The following is a 23,790-nucleotide window of genomic DNA, read 5'->3' on the forward strand; positions in this document are numbered from 1 at the left end:
CCAAATTTCTCTCAACCCCACCTGTTTAGCCTAACAGCCCTGTGAGATAGGTTAGGCTGAGACACCGACTAGCCCAAAGGCCACTCAGTGAGCTTTGTGTCCGAGTGGAGATTGGAGCCCAGGTCTTCCCAAACCTAATACTCGAGGCGCTACACTGCACAATACCCCTCTGAATACCAGAAGATGGAGACAAACAACAGAGCACATTGTGTGTTCTCCTAGTGGGCTTCCTGGAGGCATCTGGCTGCCTTCTCTTGGGAACAGAATGTGGGCTAGGTGTGCCTCGTTTTGACTCAGTGATGGATGCAGGTATTTGAACCAGCCCTCTTAAGAGAACAGCAGCACTTAAACCACCACCACCAAACACATCTTTCTGCAGCAATTCTTTCTTGCAGATTTGAGGGCATGTTACTCTTGGGGGCTGGTTCCAGGTTTTTTTTTCTTGGCACAGAGGATCACACATCTTGGTTTGCTGCCGTGTGTACCCAAAGCGCAAAAGACACACTGCCACTAGGGTTGCCAGGTTCAATCCCTGAGACTGATCCTGGAAGAGAAAGTCAGCTAAGTGCGGGTGTTCTTGCAACATTTTAATGGGAAAAACAACAAGGTGGGAATCTCCCTTTGCCCTGCAGAACTTTTAAAGATACAGAAGACCTCTTGGTTGCCAGGCCCGGCCTCCAAGAGGTCTTCTGTATCTTTAAAAGTTGTGCAGGGGGGGAGGGAGAATCCCATCTTGTGGTTTTTCCCATTACAGGGTTGCAAGAACACCCGCACTTGGCTAACTTTCTTTTCTCCTAAAGATATAGGATCAGTCTCAGGGATTGAACCTGGCAACCCTAACTGCCACCCACACAACAACATATTTGCCTTTTCCAGCAGATTAAACTAGTCTCTAGATCAGGAGTCGCCAACCTTTGGGGGCCTGTGGGCACATTTGGAAATCAGAGAAACAGTCAAGGGCATCACACACACACCTTGCAAAAAAGCACACACTGCAGCCTATTCTATATGCTAAAACAAAATACTTCAAGCCACATTTTAGGGAGATCGTGTGGGCACATGTATGCCTGCAGACACCACACTGATGACCCCCAGTCTAGGTCTTTAAAAAAGGGCAGGTGTGAAACTCCTTAGAGAATGAACAGTAAACACATTTTAACACTAACTGGAAAGATGGGAAAGTTAGGGTGTAGCCACTTTGATTTCTGGAGCAAACACTATCTCACACACACCCTAACCCAATAAGCAAAAGGGACCAACCACCCTCTCAAAGACCTCTGCTGCAGCTGATGATGGGGCAAGGCTTAATATGAGTGGGTAGGGTTTTCCTGGTGTTGCATCTGGACAGTTAAAGCATATCCGCTCCATCATCGTCCTTTTATGTAGCTAGATGTAACTTTTTGTACATGTGAAATATTACTGACTATTGTAAGCCAGTGCCACCTCCCCACCACCCTTGAACTGTACAGAATTTCTACTAATGGGAGAAAGGGGTGAAATAAAACAAAAAAGGCTACCCATCTGAGTGTTGTCAGTGAGGATGATTTTCTTTTTCCACATTTGCTTTAAGAAAAAAACAACCATGTGCAATCCTCTCACCTCCCCTAGGCTACACCTTGGTTTTACCCCCTGGGGCAAATGACATCCATCTGACAGTGAATTTAAGGTGGAGAGGGAACCTAGCCCAAAGGTCATATTCCCTCATGGGCAGAGCTTGGAAAAGTTACTTTTTTAAAACTACAACTCCCATCAGCCTCAGCCAGCATGGCCATTGGATTGGGCTGATGGGAGTTGTAGTTCAAAAAAGTAACTTTTCCAAGCTCTGCTCATGGGCAACCTTCTGGGAACCCCCTGCCAGTGCTGGGCATGGCCAGAGGCAAAAGTGGGCAGGGCAACCGATGTGCCTCTTACGTTTGCATAGTGCGCTACGTTCCAGCCATGCAAGGGCCAGAGGTTTCTACCCATGCACAACACAAATGCATCTTTCCAGCCAGGCAAAAGCACTGAAGGTGGGGGGGGCACGTGGCCTGGGGTAGAGTCCTGAGGGCAAGGGAGAATGCCCTAGTGAGCCACATTTGGCCCCCAGTCCTGAGATTTTCCACTCCCGATTTAAGGGAGCATCTAAGACAAGACATTGAAAGCAGTGGGTTGAGAAGTCTCTTCAAATAATATTTTTTGCCATGCAAGTGGAGTTTTTCTACCTCTCCCCTAACACTAGAACTTATGGACATCTAATGAAGCGGAATGGTCCCAGGCTATGGTCTGAAGGTACATGAGGCCAGCTCCCTGCTGGAGCTAAGCAGGGTCAAGTCTAGTCAGTGCCTGGATGGGAGACCGCCTGGGAACCATACGTAAGCCACCTTGGGTTTCGATCATGGAAAGAAAGGCGGGGTATAAATGCAATAAATAAATAATGTTGGAAGATTCAGAACAGACAAAAGAAAGTTCTTCATGCAGCGCATAGTCGAAATTACGGAATTTGCTCTCACAAGAGGCAATGATGGCCACCAACTTGGATGGATTTAAATTAGACAAATTCATGGAGGAAAAAGTTATCAGTGGCTACTAGCCATGGTGACTACGTTCTGCCTCCATAGTCAGAGGCAATATGCATCCAAGTAACAGTTGCTGGAAACTGCAAGAGGGGAAAGTGTTTTGTGCTCATGCTTCCTATTTGGGCACCTGCTTGGCCACTGTGAGAAGAGGATGCTGGACTAGATGGGCCATTGGCCTCATCCTGCAGGGCTCTTCTTATGTTCGTATGAGACACTTCTACCACCAAGCACACCTGCTGACTTGAATCTGTTTGGAATTTCTTATCCTGATACAACTGGCCAGAGCAATTACCCTACTCCTTTTTTGGTTTTCTATTAAAATCTCATACCAGATGAAGAAAGAAAGAAAAAGAAGGAAAGGGCTAAAATGTGTAATTGGGATCCGGCTAAGCCTGAGCAGCTATGGAAAGAGCAGTGTACACACTTCAGAAAGCTGCATTCTGCAGCGTCTACACCAAGGGTGGGGGACCTTTGGCACTCCAGATGTTGATGAATTCCCATCAGCCCCAGCAGGTGGGCCTGCGGACAGGATGACAGGTGTTGTAGTTCAGCAATAGCTTGAGGGCCACAAGTTCCCCACCCCTGCTCCACACATCATCCAAAATATTCTTCTGCTAGGCAAAAGGAGAGACAAAGATCTACATAGGGAACCAGGACCCTATTTAGGACTGACTTTAAAAAACACACACCTTGGGGCAGGACTCCTGCTCTCTTTAATATCTGTATCAAGTCAAGGTAAAACAAAACAAAAATCCGCCAGTAAAACTCTCCCCATCGCTGCATGGTGCTGTTTGTATTCTCCTCTGCCCCACCCTCCTCAGCTCCTATTTGAGTTCTAGAGAGTTTCTGACTGTCATGCAGCTGTTAAGAGGCATGCAAGAGACTACAGGAAAATAAGCCACCCATCCTATCCTCAGCAGATCTGAGTTTCACCAGCATAATTTCAAATGTGTGCATGCTGCTGATTACAGGAATGATCGAACAAATTCAAGGTGAGGAAAAGATGAGACAGAGAGGCTATTTGCCTTCTGACTCTTCACCCAGGTACTTGAAAACCTGATTAAACCCATTTTTTACATTTTTAAGCCATCATTAGATTACTATTCTTATTTCCAAACTCAATGTCTAGAAATGCATACTTTAAAAAGGAGATTTAAGATTCTCTGGATGCTATGTCCTAGTGCACCATCCAAAATTAATCCCTTGCGTTACTAAATTAAACGACGGCCATGTTTTCTCTTTATTCTGGGCCTTTACCTACACCCCAGAAATCAGTGTGTTTTGTTTTAAGGCTTGGGACAGATGTGAATTCCAAGCCAGACTTTAGTTTTACAGAGATGGAGAGCAACCATAGCTTCTTCATCTGATATGTGTAGCACCTGTGAGAGGCTTACTTGGCCTGCAATCTCCAACTTGGAATAGAGCCTACAAACTAACTTCATGGCTACAACATCGGCCTAAATTTTGTATTCCCCTCTGCCCTGTCCACTTCAGCTCCTACTTTGTGAAACATCTTGCCTGATGAAGAGTTGTAGAGAACTCAAAAGCTTGCCACATTTTTGTGAGATTTGGGCTGGATGGGCTGGTCCCAATAAAGGTGCCTGCCAACTGTGGATTTTGAATTGTAATTCACGTTTGCAAAAAGAGAAAAGAGTGGAGGGGACGGTGGGGGAACAAAACATAAATGCATATAATAAAACAAACACGTGTACTGTATATGGTCCGACATCCATCCATTAAAAAAACCCAGCTGTGTAAATAAGCACACTGGTCAACATTTTGCAGTTTGCTTATTCTTACCGATGAATGTCTTATATAATGAAATATTACACACAAAATACTTGCACTTACTTCACTGTATGCACCTACCTGCGCAGACTGTCTTATTTTTTGCAACTGGAATATCCTCCCTACTTTGCATGTCTGTCCACAATACATAAGCCAGTATACACAACACACACACTGCTCTCCTTCAAAACTCTCTTGCCCACATGGCGATCAGAAGCAGTCACAGATCTCATTCTGTGATCTGTTATAAAACAAGGGGTCCGAAACTGTGGTCCATGAACGTCATTCAGGTGATCCGCAGTGTGGCTGTGGATTTATGGCTGAAGATGGGAGAGGGCATATCCATTGCATTAAGCACTCACATTGATTTTTAACTACATTTTTATTGCTTCTTTTATTTCTTATATATTGTATTTTATTGCACTGCAATTTGAATGCTATGGAATACAATAAAAGACAAGACATAAGAAAAGAAACAATGAAAATACAATTAAGAATCCTACAGCATCTAGCTCAGCACATTACAATGGCTGCAACAGGCAGAAAAATCATTAAGGGGTCTGCCAAGACCCTTAGCAATTTTCAAGGGGTCGGGAGGGGGGGAGAAGAAAGCTTGGGAACCATGGTTATAAAAAACCCAAGGCTTTTCTAAAATGTCCAAGGAAGGCAGATAATCCAAGCTTTAAACCAATTTCTCAAATTTAAACCAATCTTCTACAGCAGGAAGTGCGGGATATAAATCAAATAATACATAAAATAAAAGAATGATACTTCTAGTCCAGGTTTATTATAAATATTGTTTTAAAAATCCCACTGAATCCTCAACACACAAGGAATTCTGCAACCACGAAGAAGGATCCAGTCACCGAGACAAACCTTCAAAAACAGGCACGTACATCCCCATTCCCCGTCTCCAAACCACAGTGACCAGGCAGGACTGATGCTGTAATAGACAGGCTGGTCCCTGTCATTCTGGTTCTAGGCCAAGGAGGCTCCCAGCAGGTGTGGCCCTGGGTGAACGTCGAGAAGATGTGCCACTCGTTCTTGTGCTAGGCTGCCAACTGATGCAGGGAGGAGGAGCCCCTTATCCTATTCCCCTAATCCTCTTCTGGTTGGATTCCAGAGCTGGTTCTGAATGTTAGGGAAGCTGCCCAGATCAAGATGTTACATCCAAATCCCTCTTCCCCGTCCTGGTGGCTCTATGCAGACAGGGGGAGTCGATGGAGCTTGTCCCCGCCAATGGGCAGGGCCCGCTCCCGACTGAGAAGCGTCTTCAGCGTGGCAGGGGGGGGGGAATGTGCAGGTTGCGGGTCAGAACAGTGCACATACTTGGCTTGGATGCTGTCGCAGCCAAAGGAAGGCACAGCCGATACGCAGGAACAAGGACCAAACTGGGTCTGACGTGTGAAAGGGGAGCCTCGAAAGAGGCAGTGGTGGTTACTGGTCACCCAGTTGCTGCAGCAGAGTCCGGCGCCGACGTTCCAGCTCCCCTTCACTGAGCTCCTCGCTCTCCGAGGTGTCCCAGCCGCTCTGCCAGGGAAAGGAGTGCAGGTGAGGAACTCCAGGAGCACCTTTGCCCACCTCTAAATGTTTCTGCACAAGCCCCAGCCCCACTCCTTTTGCCTCCTCCTCTCCTCCCCCCACCCAAATACTTCTTGCCTCTCCCCACCCAACATCCTGGAGGCTTCCAGATCCCGTGGAGTCTCACCCGCTCCCTCCTGTTGCCCCGGGGAGGGGAGTGGCCTCTTCCCTCAGGTCGCGGAGGTGCCTTCTCTTGCTCCCACTCATCAGGTCGGGTCGGCTCCTTCTTGTGCTCAGCTTCACTTTCAGGGCTGTTCTGTAAAAGAAGCAGCTGGCAACTCTCGAGGGCAAAAGGGCCTGGGAGGGAGCCAGTGAGACTGCCGGTGGCCCAACCAGCTTAGCGGTCATCGGCCCGACATGGGGAGGAAGACGGTCGAACCAGAGCGGACTAGGCAGTACAGAAGAAGGCCACAGACAAGGTTGCGATGACTCTCGGCTGAAACGATCAAAGAGCCTGAACCGAGAAAGAAACGAGGGTGCCTTTTTTCGAGAACGATCACCCTGTGATTGGTGTTCTCGACACAAGTTAACCTACTTCTGCTAGATTCCCATGCAGTGTGGTTGCAGCTGGACTGGTCAGAACCCAAATGAAAGCACCTGATTTATTTAAAGCAGGAGGGCCTAACCCCTCCGGATGCTGCTGTACTCCAGCTCCCATCAGCGACAGCCAGCATGGCACAACGGTCAGGGATGATGGGAATTTGGAGTCCAGGGACATCAAGGCAGCTACAGGCTCCCCCACCCTTGATTTAAAGAATTTGTACTTCCAGTGACAAAATTTCCAAAGTGGCGGACAATAACAACAGAAAATATGAACAATTTTTTAAAAAAAACAATCAAACAAAAAGAGCAGCACAAGCAATGAAACCAGCAGTAGTAAAAATGCTAATATTAAAAATCTGGGCAAATAAAAGAGCTTTAGGCTGCTGCCTACAGCTAATCAAAGTGGGTGCCAGCTGAACAACCCTAGGAAAAGAATGTTACAAAGCAGAAGGTTAACTACAGAAGAGGCCCTGTTCTCTCATCTCCACTTGTCCATCCTCTAAAGGTGGGGACACCTAGAGAAGGGTCTTAGTCATGGGAAGGGACAAAGAGCTACAGATACTGAAACCCCACCCACTGGTCATTGAACTTTTATCCAGCAACTCCTCTGGTTTGAGATTTCATGAGGTCTTGCCCTCACGCCTTCGAGTATCATAAGGTCTAGAAACGGAGATGCTCAGGATGCTGATTTCTGCACTAAACCCCATGTTATGTGCTTGTGCCATCATAAAACACACATACGCTTCTGATCACACAACCGTAAGGGCATGGAAAGTCATATAATCCCTCCTCCAAAGCAAAACACTTCCACACACTAATCCACTGCAGATGAAGACACATCATTCCGTTTACATGGTGCCATGAATAGCCTGCAGGTGTGGGCAAGGCACACCATGTTACAGGCTCTGGTGTGAGCAAAAGAATAGTCAGGTATAGGTGCCCAAATAGCTCTTACTAATGAGCCAAGGGCACATGATATAACCATGGGAAAACAAATGCACACAGATGTAGGCCAACTGTCCTAGGGAAAAATTCTGTCCCCAAATAACATGACAGACAGAACTCCCATCATGAAAAAAGGCAGCCCACTGAAGTTTCTGGCAATCTCTGAGACACTCAAAACAGTTTCACAGACAGAAAGAACTTAGACATCAGCTCATAATCACCTCGAATGAAAATGCTTTTAGTGGAATCAGTTCACACACTCAACTAGCAGGTCATTCACCAGACATGAATCAGGTGTAGAGAAATAAATCGATGTACAGCTGACGAAGTATAGACATGAGTGTGTGACTGTAGCATCAAACGATTTCTCACATATGGATCTGTATGGGCGCATTCTTTCTCTCTCACCTACATACCATCTGACATTGCGGTTGCACGGGTCTCATTCTCACACACACACATGCCTGTACATCACTTGATTTCTTTCTACTATACAATCCCTGCAAACTGAGTGACCAGCAGCAGAATGTGTGAACAGGGTGCACTGAACCCTACTGTGGGGACTGGACATGCCATGGCTCCTGTGCAACCCCACAGACAGAACTTGTACATCACCCTCCATACATTTCAATGGACTCAGTTCACACATTCAGTTGCATGCCATCAAATGATACATGCGGGTGCGTGAACTGGCCTCTATCCTCTGCCTAATGCAAATGCTCCCAATCCTCATAGTGTACATTATGTGGGTGATAATACCCATAAAAAGGTAAAGGTGTCCCTGCACTTGTAGTGCGAGTCATTTCCGACTCTTAGGGTGACATCTTGCGATGCTTAATAGGCAAACCGTATATATGGGGTAGGATTGCCAGTTCCGTCCCCGGCCTTTCTTCATACCCCCAGCGTATGCCGGGTACTCATTTTACCGACCACGGATGGATGGAAGGCTGAGTGGACCTCGACCCCTTTTACCGGAGATTCGACTTCCTCCTTCCGTTGGAATCGAACTCTGGCCGTGAGCAGAGCTTCGGCTGCGTTACCGCCGCTTACCACTCTGCGCCACGGAGGATCTTCGATGATACCCATAATACCATAGAATTCTCAGGATGCAGAATTGTGTACACAATGCAAAATTCGATGATACCCATAATACCATAGAATTTTGCACTGTGTACACAATTCTGCATCCTGAGAAATTTCATTTTTTTTAAAAAAAACCCTTAAATGCTTCAAATGTTCTCTCAAAGTCTCAGAAGTTGGGGGTGGGGTTGGTGAGCAGGATTTCTTAAGTTAAAGGGGCCTTTACAGGAACAGAGTAAATGATGCAAGTAAGAGGTAAATCTGCTTAACTTATATTATAGAGTCACACAGCTGGAAGGACCTTGGAAGTCATTTCCTTCAGCCCTCTGCTGAGGACCTGAACCTTGCAACTATGGCACCCCTGACAGATGGCCGTCCAACCTCTCCTTAAATACCTCCAGCGAACGAGAGCTCTTCCCTTTCCGAGGCCGTCTGTTTCATGGTCAAACAGCACGTGCCATAAAGCAATTTCTCCAAGTGTTTAGCTGAAATCTGCTTCCTTGCAACTTTCACCTGTTACTGGTTTTATTCCTGCCTTCCGGACCCAGAGAGAACAAGCCTGCTCCGTAGTCTGCATGACAGCCTTTCAGATATGTGAGGGCCGCTGTCATGCCTCCCCCTTCCTTAATTGTTCTTTTACTCGGAGCGTCTGCCTTGGATGCAGGTCCCAGGTTCAAGCCCCAATGGCGTCTCCAGGTAAGGCCGGGAGAAACCCTGGAGAGCGGCTGCCAGTCGGTGTAGACTACGCTGAGCTAGATGGAACAATGGGGCTGACTCAGTATAACGCAGCTTCTCCTGTTCCTGATCACATTGACATCCTGTCTTTCTTCGACTCACAATAAGGGAAGTGGCAGTTCCCTGGTGGCCTCCTATCCAGGCATGGACCTACTTTCCTGTGCCTTCAGACCAGGCACCCATCCCTGGGACAACGTTATGCAGATCGCAGAAGTCCCCTTTCCTTGGCACTGGATTTAGGGTTTGTTTGATGCACGTTAGAATTCCAGCTGTTGAGCAGGGAACACACCCAGCCTTGCCTGTCTAGTGGACCCTCCTCCGCCACCACTTTGTGCAGAAGCCCAGCCTTGCGCATACTGCTTGCCGTGCCTTGCCTCACCCACCTGTTTCACCGATGCCCTGCCATTGCCTGCTCCTGGGGGACTCACCGATTTGTGCCTCTTCTTCTTGCTTTTCTTCTTCTGCCTCTTGGAGCGCCTGGTGCTGTGCTCTGCGGGCAGAGGGGAAGCCAAAGCGTGGGTGCTGCTGTTCCACACTGGGCGCATGCAAAAGGGCTAGTTTAGTCTGCCACACCTGTGGGCAAGTCTCTGCTGATCTCTGCCCATGCCGAAGAGGCAGAGACACAGCGGGGTAAGGATTCAGTGGGCGGCCAGTTTCACGTGGAAGACAAAGTTGCCTCACAGACACGATAAAATGGGGTTCCATAGAACAAAGGTGGGGCACTTCAGGCCTGGGGGCCAAATGTGGCCCTCTAGACCTCTCCATGTGGCCCGAGGGACTCTCCCCAGGCCACACCGCCTCACTGCTCCTGCTCCACATCCTCTTCCAGTTCTTTTGACTGGCTGGATCGTGTCCTCGAATGGGGATAACGCCTTCTGCTTGCCTGGATGGAAAGATGTTCACGCAGAAACCTCTGGCTTTTGCATGGCTGGAATTACAGCTGACTGCGCGGGGGTAAGAGTCACCCGCCCTGCCCCACCCACCACTGGCACGTGGCCCCCAAGAGGCTGCCCACTAGGGAATCTCACCAGCTGCCATATATAATAGCACCTCACCAATGGGGTTTGAACTCATCATGGAATGACTACTCAGCCCCTCAAAATACGGTGATCTTACCTGAATCGGGTGAAGACGACGGCCCTGAACCAGCTGATTCTGAATGGTTTCGTTTCTTGCGCTTGGCTGCGCGGTGGGGATGGTCTGAGCCTGACTCTGAGCCCTGAGGGAGAGAAATCTGGGCTCAGCCGGCAGCCACTGCCAAAAGGAAAATGGGCTGGTTCTTGGGAAACAGGGCCTGCCATTAATAGACCGCAAGGGCTAATCATTGCAAGTAAAAATCAAGCAGGGAGGAAGGTTTTCAGCTAACTCACTCCTCTTCTGTGCCAGGTCGTCAGACAGACTCTGATCTTAGAAGAAAGTATTAGGATCCATCTATCCTATACAACACCAGCCTGCGTGTAAGTCCCAACGCACATGCATGGAAACCCCGGAAGGCCATTCCACACTGCCTGTTTTCAAGGCAATGCCATGGCAGTGGTTACCCATTTTACTGTGCGCAAACTTCAGATGTCTTCCCTCAAAGGTGCACGTGTGTCGGGGGGACACGGATCTCATCTAGACCCACCGCAGAATGAAATGGCAGAATTCTAGCATGGTTGAATGGACTGTACCTCTTTGGGCTGTGTGTGCGTGTGTCACCAATTTTGAACAGACAACTTCCTGCAAATCCAGAACATCTGTGGAAAAGTCTTAGGCCAGCCTGCTCCTCCTCTGCTGTTTCTTTTATTAAATTTACAGGAAATTGTGTACATAGGGGGTGCCTTCCAAGGTTCCCACCTCTACAGTCTGAAGCGGTACAGTCCATTCTACCACCTCTGGACTCTACCACCTCATTCGCCTGCATGTGAAGTCCACTGGGTTTTCCCAAGACTTCCGCTCCTTTCTGCAACAGTGCCAACAATGCAGGGTTTGAAGAGGGGTGGGTGGGGAGAAGGCCTCTGTGACATCCATTTGCCTTTGTCCAAGATGTCCCACTACCCTGATGCAGGCCTCCCTCCCATCTCCTTCCTCCCTGTTGTCACAATCTCCTGATCTCACCGAAGCGGAGCGTTTGCGATGATGCTTCTTGGGCTTCTTGGCATGCTTCTTGGCCTTGGCATGGAAATGCTGGCACTCAGTCTGTGGGGAGAGGGGGGGGGAGGAGTACGTATATGGGGAGGGATTTAATCCAGATTGCAGCGTTAATCCAGAGCTGGCCCCTTTTTGGTACAGCCTTCCTGACTGCAACCTTTCCCCACCATCTCTCCACCCCACTGTGTCTCCAGGCAACCCCACTCTCCGCAGATCCTCACTGTGGAAGTTCCCACTGAGGCTCAACCACCCTGGCCTTCCTACTCAGTCCACGCTCACCTCCAGGAGTTGCAGGAACTCACGAAAGAGGCGGATCCTCTCTGACTCCAGCGTGATCTGCTCAAAGGCTGTGTTATTGACAAACCGCTCTCGGACCTGACAGGGAAGACAAAAAGAGAGGCATGGATCCCACCCACCCTCTGGGAAGACACGCAAGGCTCTAGGGCATCACACAAAAGTTTTTACATTACTACTGATGGCAGGAGCCCTCGTGGCAATTAACTCCCCCCCCCCCCAAGGTGACTAAAGTGTTTGCATCAACTGCATTAAGACAACAAACATTTCAAGGGAGGATCAATCAGCTTTAGACTTTGGGAGCAGTCATTCCCAAAGGGCACACTGCAAGCATGAAAAATAAGACTCCCTGTGAGAGCTAAGTGCCCAGCCTCAGGAAAAACTGCCTGGTTGTTACATCTTGGCATGGCTCACTGCTGTTTTTCTTGCCTCCCGATCATTCTCAGCTGAGGATGGATAACTCCGCTGTGCATTAGATTTGATTGAATCATTTGATTGCTCTTGATGAACAGATGCAGGAGAATTATCTGTCTTCAAAAGGAGGCTGCCTAATTCATCTGTGCATAAGTCAATGCTCTAGGCTTTAAAAGCTGCCTTAGTCAGACCATCTAGTCCACTACTGCCTACACTGACTGGAAATGGTTCTCCAGGATTTCAGACAACAGCCTCTTCCAGCCCTACCGGGAGATGCTGAGAAGCGAAACTGGGACCTTCTGCGTGAAAGGAATGTGCTAAGTCATAGCTAAGCTTGCTTTCTTCCAGTGAGGAGGCACTCCAGATCAGTGACTCGCACAGGAGTGCAGTGCGTAGGCTCCTCCAAGGGAGGATGCTTCTCACTCTTCCAAAACAAGCAAGCAAGCAAACAGAACCCTCCCTCCAAAAACCGACCAAACAAAAGACAAATCCCAAAGCTGAGCTACTCGGACGTTCTGACTGCTCTAGGATCACCCAGATGTGATGTCCCCATTTTCCTCTCTAGAGGCCTCTTTATACCATTCTGGAGATGGCAGCTGGAGATGCTCCTGCCGCTGGGGCCAGAAGACCTCACCTCATCCCAGGCGGTGCTAGGTTCCAGTGGCGGAGCTGCCTGGCGCAACATGCTCTTGAATGCTGCCTCCTTGCGCCGCATCTTACGGGTTTCTTCCTTTTCCCGCTCCCGCTCCCGCGCCTCAGCCTTCTCCAGCAGCTGGGGGATGGAGAGAGAGAGATGACGACACAGCTTTCCTGTTTTCTTGCCAAAGGGGCTCCTCCTCCACTGGTCTTCCTATCACAGGACCCAAGTGGCCCTTAGGGGTCCCTCTTATTCTGTGCATTGAGCCAGACACAGGGAGCTGCCTTATACTGAATCAGACCACTGGTCCATCTAGCTGAGTATTTTCTGCACTGACTTGCAGTGGCTCTCCACATTTTCAGGCAGGAGTCTTTCCCAGCCCTACCTGGAGATGCCGGGGATTGAACCCGAGACCTTCTGCATGCAAGGCCGATGCTCTGCCACTGAGCTATGGCCCTTACAAAGGTCCAAACGTCCATCTAGTCCAGCATTCTCTTTCCAAAAGCAGATAGCCAAGTGTGCGTTCCTGGGAAGCGCACACGCAGGGCCATGAAGGTGATGGCCTGACCCAGGCTTTTGTCCCCAGCATTTGGCAATCAGAGATACATTGCCTATGTACACAGAGGTACCATTTACACTCTCATGGCTAATAGCCCTTGAAGGACATATCCCTTAATGGATTTGTCTAATCTTTTAAAAAAGCCATCAAAGCCAGTGGCTGTCGCCATATCTCATGTCTCCAAGGGCTAGTTATGCGTTGTGTGAAGAAATACTTCGTACTGTCTTTCCTGAACCTGCTGCCTAGCACATGGGTGGCTAACCTGTGGCCCTCCAGATGTCATTGGACTACAACTCCCATCATCCCTGACCATTGGCCATGTTGGCTGCGACTGATGGGCGTTAGAATCCAACAACATCGGAAGTGCCACAGTTTCCCATCCCTGGAGGTTAGACTATGTCTGGCCTTTATAAAGCATTGGTAATTTACTTGCTGAGAGCTTATATGACAGTGAGCATTCATCCTGATCTGCTTGTGGGGTGTTTACATGTGTTCTTGTTAATCACATCTGCATCCCGCCCTTTTCAATGCATTTCCCCGTCACTTTCCAAATCATAAACAAATTGTTTTTAAAAGAGGATTGTGCTAGGGCCTCAGAGCCCTTTAAACCACTTTAATTGCACAAACCGAAAGTCCCGGTATGCACTTGAATCTCTCCCAATGACAATTTGGAGGCATCCCTGCAGAACCCTTCCCTACTCACACTGTTGAAAGTCAGCTTAATGTTGCCAGCATCCAGAGTGGCAGCACGTTTGTCAAAACTGATGACATGGGCGAAGTCCTCAAAGGTTGTATTTACTTCCACGCTGAAGCTCCGGTCCTATCAAGGAGAGATTGGGGGTGCGGCAGGAGGGGGAGAGAAGGACAGGATTAGAAATCCTCCCATTTCCTTCCAAGCTATGGTAGAACAGCAAAGGCACAGAATATAAAACCAGCCCCTGCTCACTCCTGAAATATACCCGTTACAAACTGGGCAGGCTTGGCTCTTCTGATCATGGCTGCCAAAATCTCTCTCTCTCTCCCCTCCCCATAACCTTTATTTTTTTGCTTGATACTCATTCAGCTTGAAGAAGAATTTTGGATGAAAGCGTGCTCAGTAGTTTTGTGACATTTTGGTTGCTAATAAGTCGCTGAGCTATGCTGGATGCTGATTCTATGTAGATTTGGATAAATTGTATTATCGGTATTTTTAATGAATATTTTACATTGTTTTATATAAATTGCTTAGAGGTTTTTATTGACCAAGCGGTATATAAATCTTTCCAGATAAATAAATTAAAGCTCAACGTGGCCACCTGCAATTCTATTCATACTCCAAGTTGTTTTTGATAAATGCCGAACTAGGAGCATGGGAATCTGTTGGTAGATTTTCCCCCCTCTGGAGGAGGCTGTTTTCATGTCAATTTCACTCCTAAGAATTACTTTTTTTTACAAAAAAAAAAAACAGAAAAAGTAAAATTGACACAAAGCAGGCAATGTACTTTTCAGAGTGAAACTGACAGACACAGGGCAGATTTTTTTTTTCCTGCTTGGGGAAAGAACAGCATTTCAAAGGACACGATGGATTCACTGCGGAGAGAATGAGGTTCTGGAAAAAGGACTATATTATTGCACCCAGGGAGAAGGCCTAGCCACTTCTGGAATCATGGGAAACAGCACAGGATAGGTGTCGCCCTTGGGGTTCAGGGGAGGGAGCTGTAGAACAGAAAGGATGTGTGGGGTTCGTTCTCTCTGTGCCCCTCCAATGCCCACTCTGGCCACACCTTCAGGATGTCCTTGATAATCTTCTTTTCATCATGGAAGCGGGCCTTCAGGTCTTCCACATAGAACTTAAACAGGTCCAGTGGGGTGGAGCCTGTGGGAAAAAGAGTAGAGGAACACATCCCATTACTCATGCCTTCAGCTAGAGGGCTTTGAAGGACAGCAGGTCTCAAAATGTCTTAGGGTTGCTTGGAAGTTCATCAGAGGCCCATCAATGAGAAGATCAGTACACAGCAGACCACAAGCCCTGGAAGACCAATTGTCCGCCACTACCCCGCTCCTCTGTAATGTGCGGCTGCAGGAGAGCATGAAGCAAGTTCAATGGCAGGGGTTCCCTAACTGTGGCCTGTGGTCCACGGGCTTCATTCAAGTGGGCGGTGGCATGTCTGTGGGTTTGCAGTTGAAGATGGGAGATGGCATATCCATGACATTAAATATTTGTATTTATTTTAATTGTATTTTTATTGTGTCTTTCATTTCTTATATTCTATTTTATTGTATCACAGTTTGGATTCTATGGAATTCAAATTGTAAATGCAATAAAATGCAATATATAAGAAATCAAAGAAGGAATAAAAATACTATTAAAAATCATTCACCCTTTATCACAGAGCATTACAATGGCTACAACAGAAGAAAAATCTTGAAGTGGCCTGCCAAGACGCACAGCAAATTTTAAGTAGTCCATGGGGGAAAAAAAGTTGGCGCTCTCTCAGTTCAGTCAAGGGTGAAAGTGAAACACCCTGTATCAACTGAGACACTAGAACAGGGATAGGGAACCTGTGGCTCTGGCAAGTATTTGTTAGACTACATCTCCCATCATCCCTGACCACTGGCCATGCTGGCTGGGGCGGATGGGAGTTGGAGTCCAACAACATCTGGGAGAGTCACAGTTTCTCCACTGGTGTACTACAACATGCTCCAGAATTCTCTATAACACATCTAGAGTTCGATCTAGGCATCAGGGGTTGCTTGGCAGAAAAGCCAATGTGGAAAATATCTCCCTAAACAAACAAAAAGATTGAAAAACAATGAAATAAGATACAAGAACTTGTATTAAAGATTTGAGTGAGGCCAATGGCCCCTAAGCTCAGAGCTATTAATCCTGATTCAGGCCTAAGCGCAGGGCTGTGGAGTTGGAGTTCTGGAGTCGGGAGCAATTTTGGGTGGAGTCGGAGTCGGTAGAAATGTACCGACTCCGACTCTGACTCCTTCATAAATGGTAAATGTATATTAACTAGTAATAACAAATTTACTGTAGTAACATGGTAGCACAAGGCATTTCATCACCACCACATGAATCCAGAGCTTGGCAAAGTTACTTTTTTGAACTACAACTCCCACGAGCCCAATCCCTGGTTGGTTGGTTGGTTGGCTGGAACACCTTGTCACATCAACTAAGCTCAACTCAACTGCTGTCAAGGGCTTCACTACCAGGAACACAACACAATGTAGAAATTTACCCGCCCCCTCTGGAACCACTACATGCCTCAGCTGGCACTCATACCTACTGCTTTCTGTTCTGTCTTTAAATTCATCCCAAATGTCCCCCTCCTCCCGAGGCCTATGACTGATGAAAAGGGGGGGGGGGAAGAAGGGGACTCCTGCCCATAATCTGCTTACCAGGCTGGCCCAACATGTTGGCAAAACGTCTGTCGGTGCTGAGGGAGGGGTACAGTTCCATCCATGTGGACATGGAGTGCAGGCGCCCGCTTTCGTGAAGCTCGTCCAAGAAGGCCTGAGCAAGAAGCAGCCTGGTTATTCTACGATAGAGCGAGAGAGATCGGGGAGTCAGCCCCTCCCCCATTCACAGGCCCTGCCAGGGAGGCCCACGTGCCCCAAAGCAGGCCCAGAATCCTCCACATCCCCCTAAGCATCCGAAACACCGTTCATACTGGGGGTCTGTTTTAAGACCTCTCCCCAAGGTCTCCTAGGAAATCAGGAATACTTTTCAGGTCAAAGCAGAGCGGTGGGCGCACTGCAATTCCATTGGGGTACAGAAGGCGGCTCAGGGTTTCCTGTGCCACTAACTCAAGGCCGTGGCTGCAGATACCTGGAAGGCTTCCCTGTTCTTGCGCTGCTGGCGTCTCTCTCGTAGCCGGCCATGCTCACGCTCCTCCTCCTCCTCCCTTTCCAGCGTCCGGATGTGCTCCTCAAAACAGATTAAGGCATCCTCCTTGTCCATGTCTAAAAGAGGCAGAGGTGGGAAGGGCCCCGAGCTCAGCTGGGAGAGAAAAGGCATTACTCTGGGCCGGCCAGGGGACAGGCCTGGCCACAGGGAGGGGAGTCTACCCTCATCTCTGGTTGCGGGCGGGGGATCTGGCTGAGAAGAGGTGCTTTGGGAAAAGAATGAGACTTTAAAACCTCAGGGTCTTCCTTTGTTTTATTTTATTTATTCATTAATAATAGATATAGATTAGGCATCAATGGGTATGAGAAGTTTTCCCTGGTAAACCGAAAGGATTTCCCCCTATTTGAGAGTCTTTTTTTGTCGGTGTGATAATTGCATTATTTTTGTTTGCAGCAGTGGAGTTATACTCCCCCTGAAAGAACAGGTACGTAGTTTGGGGGTTCTTCTCGACTCTTCCTTGTCTCTCGAGGCCCAAGTGGCCTCGGTGGCATGGAATGCGTTTTACCATCTTCGTCTGGTAGCCCAACTACGCCCCTATCTGGACAGGGACGACCTCGCCTCCGTTGTCCATGCTCTGGTAACTTCAAGATTGGATTACTGTAATGCGCTCTACGTAGGGCTGCCCTTGAAGACAGTTCGGAAGCTTCAGCTGGTGCAGAACGCAGCTGCCAGATTATTGACGAGGACCAGTCGGTCTTCGCATATAACACCTGTCCTGGCGCGTCTGCACTGGCTTCCTATTTGCTTCCGGGCGAGATTCAAGGTGCTGGTTTTGACCACACCTTACATGGCGTGGGACCTCAATACCTTGTGGAACGCCTCTCTCGCTATGAACCTACCCGTTCACTTCGTTCAGAATCTAAGGCCCTCCTCCGGGTACCAACCCATCGGGAAGCCCGGAGGGTGGTTACGAGATCTAGGGCCTTTTCTGTGGTGGCCCCTGAGTTGTGGAACAGCCTCCCCGAAAAGGTACGCCTGGCGCCTACACTTCCATCTTTTCGGCGCCAGGTAAAGACCTTTTTATGCTCCCAGGCATTTTAATCTTCTTAACTTTTTAAATCTTTTAATCCGTATTTTAATTTTTGTAGTATTTATTTTGTTTTTGCTGTGCTTTTCGTGGTTTGTTTGTATATGTTTTTGTATTTTTATTATGATATATTGTATTTTATTTTGTTTGTTCACCGCCCTGAGAGCTATTTCGCTAAGCGCGGTATATAAATTGAAATAATAAAATAAATAAATAAATAATATATTCTGCCTCCCTTCCTTTACGCATAGCTTCCTATCATTATATTAACAAAACAACCTTCTTCTTTTTTTAAAGAAAATGGTACAGGCCAAGAAAAGCCAGATTCTGTATCCTATGTATACAGTGCAAATTAAGCACAGTTTAAAATATTAAAGTTGAGGGCCTAATGCCGACAGGCATCTAGAAACCCAGAGAACCACTTCCATGACCTCTACGTGAACATGAGATCCGCATATAAGTTAATTAGGTTTGGTGGTGGTTGAAAGAAAGGAGGGCCTGTTTTGGGACCTTGTTGCTTCTGGCATGGGTACAACCAGGCATTTAATATTAGGCCAAATACCAGCCGCCGCCTGGCATTCCCATTTCAGTAATCTTTATACATCTCTCCCAGTAAATAACGAGTCCCTCTCTATTACTGAAGTAAAGAACATGCCCCATTGGCCCCCAGTTACGCCAATCCAAATTAAATCTCTTATTTCATCTCTAAGAACTGGCAAAGCCCCAGGGGAGGACATGATGCCCCCTGAACTATTTAAAAACTTTCCTGACTGGTGGGCCCCTGTTTTGGCTAAGTTATTTACTCAAATTAATTGTTCCAGTGTCCTCCCAGAAGGCTGGAGACAGAGCATAGTCCTTCCTATCTATAAACACAGTGACAAGCGGGACCCTATGAACTACCGTCCAATTAGCCTCCTAAACATTGGCGCTAAGCTTTACAGTAAATATCTCTTACACAAGCTAGAGGACTGGGAACTCGAAAATCAAATTATTTTCCCGGAACAAGCTGGGTTTAGGAAAGGCATGAGCCCCATCGATCACTGCCTGACTCTTCACTACTTAGCTAAACAATGCATTGCTGGGCCCACTAAACATTTATATATTGCATTTGTTGACCTGGCAGCAGCATTTGATTCCATAGATAGAAATCTTTTGTGGACTAAGTTGGCTAACTCAAATATTGATAGGCGTCTCTTGTTTTTGCTAAGAGAACTCCACTCCAACACTAATGCACGAGTAAGGGTAGGAATTTCTGGCTCATTAACAGATCCCATTGCTGTAAATAAAGGAGTAAAACAGGGTTGTCTTTTGGCTCCCCTACTTTTTAATCTTTACCTGAACGGTATAGTCCCTGCGTTATCCGGTCCAGCCTTCTTTCCTCCCTCCATTGGAAGTAGGAAAATCTCTATACTCCTATATGCGGACGATATGATTTTACTCTCTATCACCCGCAATGGTTTAAGGAGGTTATTACAGAGCCTTGATGACTATTGTGCTAAAGAAAATTTGCAGATCAACTATGGTAAGACAAAGGTATTGGTCTTTGGTAAAAGGCACCTTAACTATAAATGGTCAATAGCCGGCTACCAACTTGAACAATGCAGAGTCTTCAAATACCTGGGCATATATTTTTCAGACAACCTTTCTTGGAAAAAGCATATAGAAAGAACCAAAGCGTCAGCACTAAGAACAAGCGGGGCCATACTTAGATTCTATCGCACTGCAGGTGGCAATTTAATTGACCCCGCCCTAAAAATTTTTCAAAGTAAGGTTATCCCTCAGATCACGTACGGTGCGGCAGTGTGGGGCTGGGAAGAAACCCATATTGCCAGTTTAGAGGTTAGACAAAATAGCTTCCTGAGAAGACTTCTGTCTTTGCCTCCAGGCACCCCAGCAGTGCTGCTACGAGCAGAGATGGGCCTTCCACCGCTCACAGCCTGTATACACTATACCCTTATTAACTTCTGGAGATCTATAAACGGTGCACCAGCCAAGTTAATACTCAATCTATGTTTTGGCCAGGCCTCATGTGCTGGGTCGTGGAACACATGAATTGATAGTCTATACCAACTCTATCACATCTTGCCACAGGCCCTCTTCTCTTTAACTAACAAAATGAGTATTCGTGATGCAATTTATCGACACTGTGCCTATTTAGATAGATTGACTATAATTAATTCTAAATTCTCCAAATGGTACTGGGTTTTTAAGCACGATCACGCCAGAGCATCATACCTGGCCCAGCCTATCCCTGTAAACCTTAGGCTGGCATTCACGGCGCTTCGTTTTAACACCATGCCAAACGCGGTGAGGGATGCCCGCCACTCTCGGATGCCATGGGCATCCATGGGACTTTGCATTTGCGGAGTTCCGGAGGTAGAAGATCTATCTTATTATCTGTTCACCTGCTCCATTTATTCGCACCCTCGTGCAAAGTACTTGACAGGGCTGTTGTCACACTCGCACCTGGCTCTAGACTATGAAAAAATACACTATCTGATGTCAGACATGGACGCCTCTATAACGCATAGGGTGTCCCTTTTTGCACTGGCAGCCCAAAAAATCCGTGTAAAACATATTCAGGATTGATCGTTGAGAGGACTCCGGGCGGTTATTTTATTCTCGCACAGACCAGGCCTTTTAGCATTTAATTGATTCCAAGTGTGGTCCCCGGCCATTAAGTTTTATTGTCTTGCTAATTTTAAATGGATCGTATTGGAATTTTAGTTTTATATGTATTATTGGTGTTTATCCTTTTAAAATGGATTGTGTGTTGGTTATGCGATGGCCTTTGGCTTTGCAATAAAGTATACTACTGACCATTGTAAAAATATTAACTCATTAGGATTAACTATCCAAATATTCCCTGCTTTTGCTTGTCGGGGGCGGTGGTGGCTGGGCACACTCAAGTAGCACGGAAGGAACTGAAGCCCCATTTACCTGTCCACTAGAAACCGAGTCCCATCCCCATCCTGTGCCTGTTGAGATTTCATGTGGTATTGTCCACACACTTTCCTCTTCAAAGCCTTAAGGGCTAGAAACTTGTGTGTCCTTTTAAACAAAAGCTGAGACACTCAAATCAGTCTCTGTGCTTGCTCGCGCAATGGGATTATGGAACTGCAGAACAGACTCAACCCTAGCAATCATGGCCATGTGCAAAGGGGCAGGTGGTAGTGTACTTGGGGGCTTGGGCAGAATGGGGATGTAAACGGGATGAGTGAAGAGGGTGTCTGGTGGTATCAGATTTAGTGGATGGAACACATTTTTTTTCAAATGCTCTGTGTGTTACAGCAGAGATAGGGAACTGGATACAGTGGGTGCCTGCAAATGGACATTAAGAGACTCCCTCTCAGCGCCTATCAGCTGGTTGACAGCGAGAGCGAGCGCCTTTGAAGGCGCACCACCCTTTTTTCAGAACATCCAAGGTCCAAACACTCTCTCTGGACACATGCATCAGATTTCCCCAGCTACATAGTGCACCCACAATTCCTGCTATAGGAAGACCACACTGTGACAGAGCAGAGAAAGGCCACTACAGTCACACATACTGGTGCTTTACACATTTGCAAGCTATGAGCTTAGTCCTGAATGTAGACTCAGATCTACAAGACCTGGGGTTCAGGTCATAAGATAGCTGGGCAAGTCACATTCACTCAGGCTCAATGCCCCATCTGCAAAATGGGTTTAATAGAAACCTACTTCACAGGGGGCACTGTAAGGATAAGAAAGGCAACAGAGCACACTTTGAATTGAAAGGGCTTATAGAAATGAGCAGTAGCAGCAGTAACGGGTGCAGCACAGTGTCCAGGGCTGATTATGGATCGGGAGAGCTGTGAATATTCTGCACTGAAGGGGCAGGAGGAAGAATCTGCCCCAAGAAAGGCTCATTTCTGGGATCTGCATAAATGATGCAAATCTTCATATATTCTGCAGAACATAGCCTGTTTGGCTAGTCATGTGGAAAAGGAATTTTTCTTTTGCATGTCTAGAATCCCTCCTCGCTGTTCAGTTCTTCCCAATCTCGCTCGCTAAATTTCACCAGTCACTGCCTATACAATTTTAAGCCTGTCTTTGCATCCTTAATGGCCAGAAACTTTGCTTACTATTTTGTAAGAAGCCGAGATTCTTGGGATGCATTCATCCAATACAGATCTGAGTAATGTGTGTGCTTACTGTTTTGTACAAGATGACTCTTGAGTCTTCCTCTGGTTCTGAAACTTTGACCTGGGAGGGGAGTGGTTGCACATTGGGATGGGCGGGGGGAGAAGAGAAGGAACTGGGAGAACAGATAGTTGGAAGGTGCCTCACTTTGCAGGTCTTCATCCTCAGCAAAGCTAGGGTTGTCCATCAGGTACTGCTGGGCCTCGGACCAGGTGGTCTGGAAGCTGACGCGGCTCATGCTGTCCAGGATGCTCTTCAGAGCCTGGATGTTCCTCTTACGCAGCTGCTTGGTGTGCTCCTGGGTGGGTGGCAGGGGACAGCATTGGGTCCAGCACCCATCCCCAGCAGCACAGGACTCCTGGGTTCCTACCTTCCCTCAAGCTCTGGGAGTGGCAGGGGCTGCCTTATCCATCTTGAGTACCAGGAGGTGAGTGGGATAATGCTGGGAGACAGAATGTCTGGATTCTGTCACAAATGATCCCACTGCTGCCCCCCTTGCTCACACCCCTTGTTTTTACCTTTTCTTTTTTGGCCAGGAAAAAGAGAACGTCATCGTAGATCTCCTTGCGGTCACGCTCTGGCACCATGGCCCATACTTCCAGCTCTCCAAACATCTGCTCAGCTTTCCTGGAAAGAAAGGAAGGAAGGAAGCAGTTGGGGGATAATGTCACTCCAGTGAGATTGAGGGGACACAAGAGAGAAGAGAGGAACAGCACAACAGGAGGATGAGTGGAGACAGCAGATGTATTGGTCTATAATACATAAAACAGGCTGAAGCTGAATCCCGACAAGACCGAGGTACTGCTTGTGGGAGATAGGAGGAAGTTGGGTGATTTTGACCTGGTGTTGAATGGGGTAAGATTGCCCCTGAAGGACCAGGTTCACAGCCTCGGTGTTGTTCTTGATTCCCAGCTGTCCATGGAGGCTCAGGTCGTGGCGGTGAGCCGGGCAGCTTGGTATCAATTACATTTGATACAAAGGCTGCGACCCTACCTCCCTGTCCATCTGCTCCCACGGGTGGTACATGCCCTGGTCTCCTCTCGCTTAGACTACTGTAATGCGCTCTACGTGGGGCTACCCTTGAAGACAGTCCGGAAATTACAGCTGGTACAGAACGCGGCAGCATGTCTGATCAAGAACAGCCGCCGCCGAGACCATATCACTCCAGTACTTAAAGATCTGCACTGGCTACCAGTTGTTTACCGGGCCCAATTCAAGGTGTTGGTTTTAACCTTTAAAGCCCTACATGGTTTTGGTCCAGTTTATCTAAAGAAACGCCTTCAGCATCACCAGATAGGCCGCCAAACGAGATCAGCCTCCCAAGACCTTCTCTCGGTCCCACCAGTCAAAACAGCTAAGCTGGTGCGGACCAGAGAGAGGGCATTTTCAATTGTGGCCCCCGCCCTCTGGAACTCTCTGCCTTATGATCTCCGCCATGCCCCCTCCCTG

At 47.6% G+C, this 23,790-nt stretch overlaps 1 protein-coding gene across 4 annotated transcripts in view; it reads right to left on the minus strand.

Moving 5' to 3' along the window:
• Positions 1-5,696: 5,696 nt before the first annotated feature.
• The window catches only part of PRPF40B (pre-mRNA processing factor 40 homolog B), a 35,646-nt gene continuing 17,552 nt past the window's right edge, over positions 5,697-23,790 (minus strand). For 2 of the 4 annotated variants that reach the window (XM_061614855.1, XM_061614854.1), the window contains 13 exons: positions 22,860-22,968; positions 22,489-22,639; positions 17,076-17,209; positions 16,646-16,760; positions 15,025-15,116; positions 13,965-14,081; positions 12,700-12,837; positions 11,637-11,732; positions 11,325-11,405; positions 10,344-10,446; positions 9,656-9,717; positions 6,052-6,180; positions 5,697-5,873 (listed from right to left, as the gene is read on the minus strand). In XM_061614855.1, coding sequence (XP_061470839.1) covers positions 5,781-5,873; positions 6,052-6,180; positions 9,656-9,717; positions 10,344-10,446; positions 11,325-11,405; positions 11,637-11,732; positions 12,700-12,837; positions 13,965-14,081; positions 15,025-15,116; positions 16,646-16,760; positions 17,076-17,209; positions 22,489-22,639; positions 22,860-22,968 — 1,420 coding nt within the window. In that variant the 3' untranslated portion in view covers positions 5,697-5,780. Of the gene's footprint in view, positions 5,874-6,051; positions 6,181-6,287; positions 6,379-9,655; positions 9,718-10,343; positions 10,447-11,324; positions 11,406-11,636; positions 11,733-12,699; positions 12,838-13,964; positions 14,082-15,024; positions 15,117-16,645; positions 16,761-17,075; positions 17,210-22,488; positions 22,640-22,859; positions 22,969-23,790 lie in introns of those variants that run through there. The other 2 variants (XM_061614858.1, XM_061614856.1) reach the window with 2 other exon arrangements.

Source organism: Rhineura floridana, chromosome 3 (assembly GCF_030035675.1).
Source record: "Rhineura floridana isolate rRhiFlo1 chromosome 3, rRhiFlo1.hap2, whole genome shotgun sequence".
In the NCBI taxonomy this organism is placed as follows: domain Eukaryota; kingdom Metazoa; phylum Chordata; class Lepidosauria; order Squamata; family Rhineuridae; genus Rhineura; species Rhineura floridana.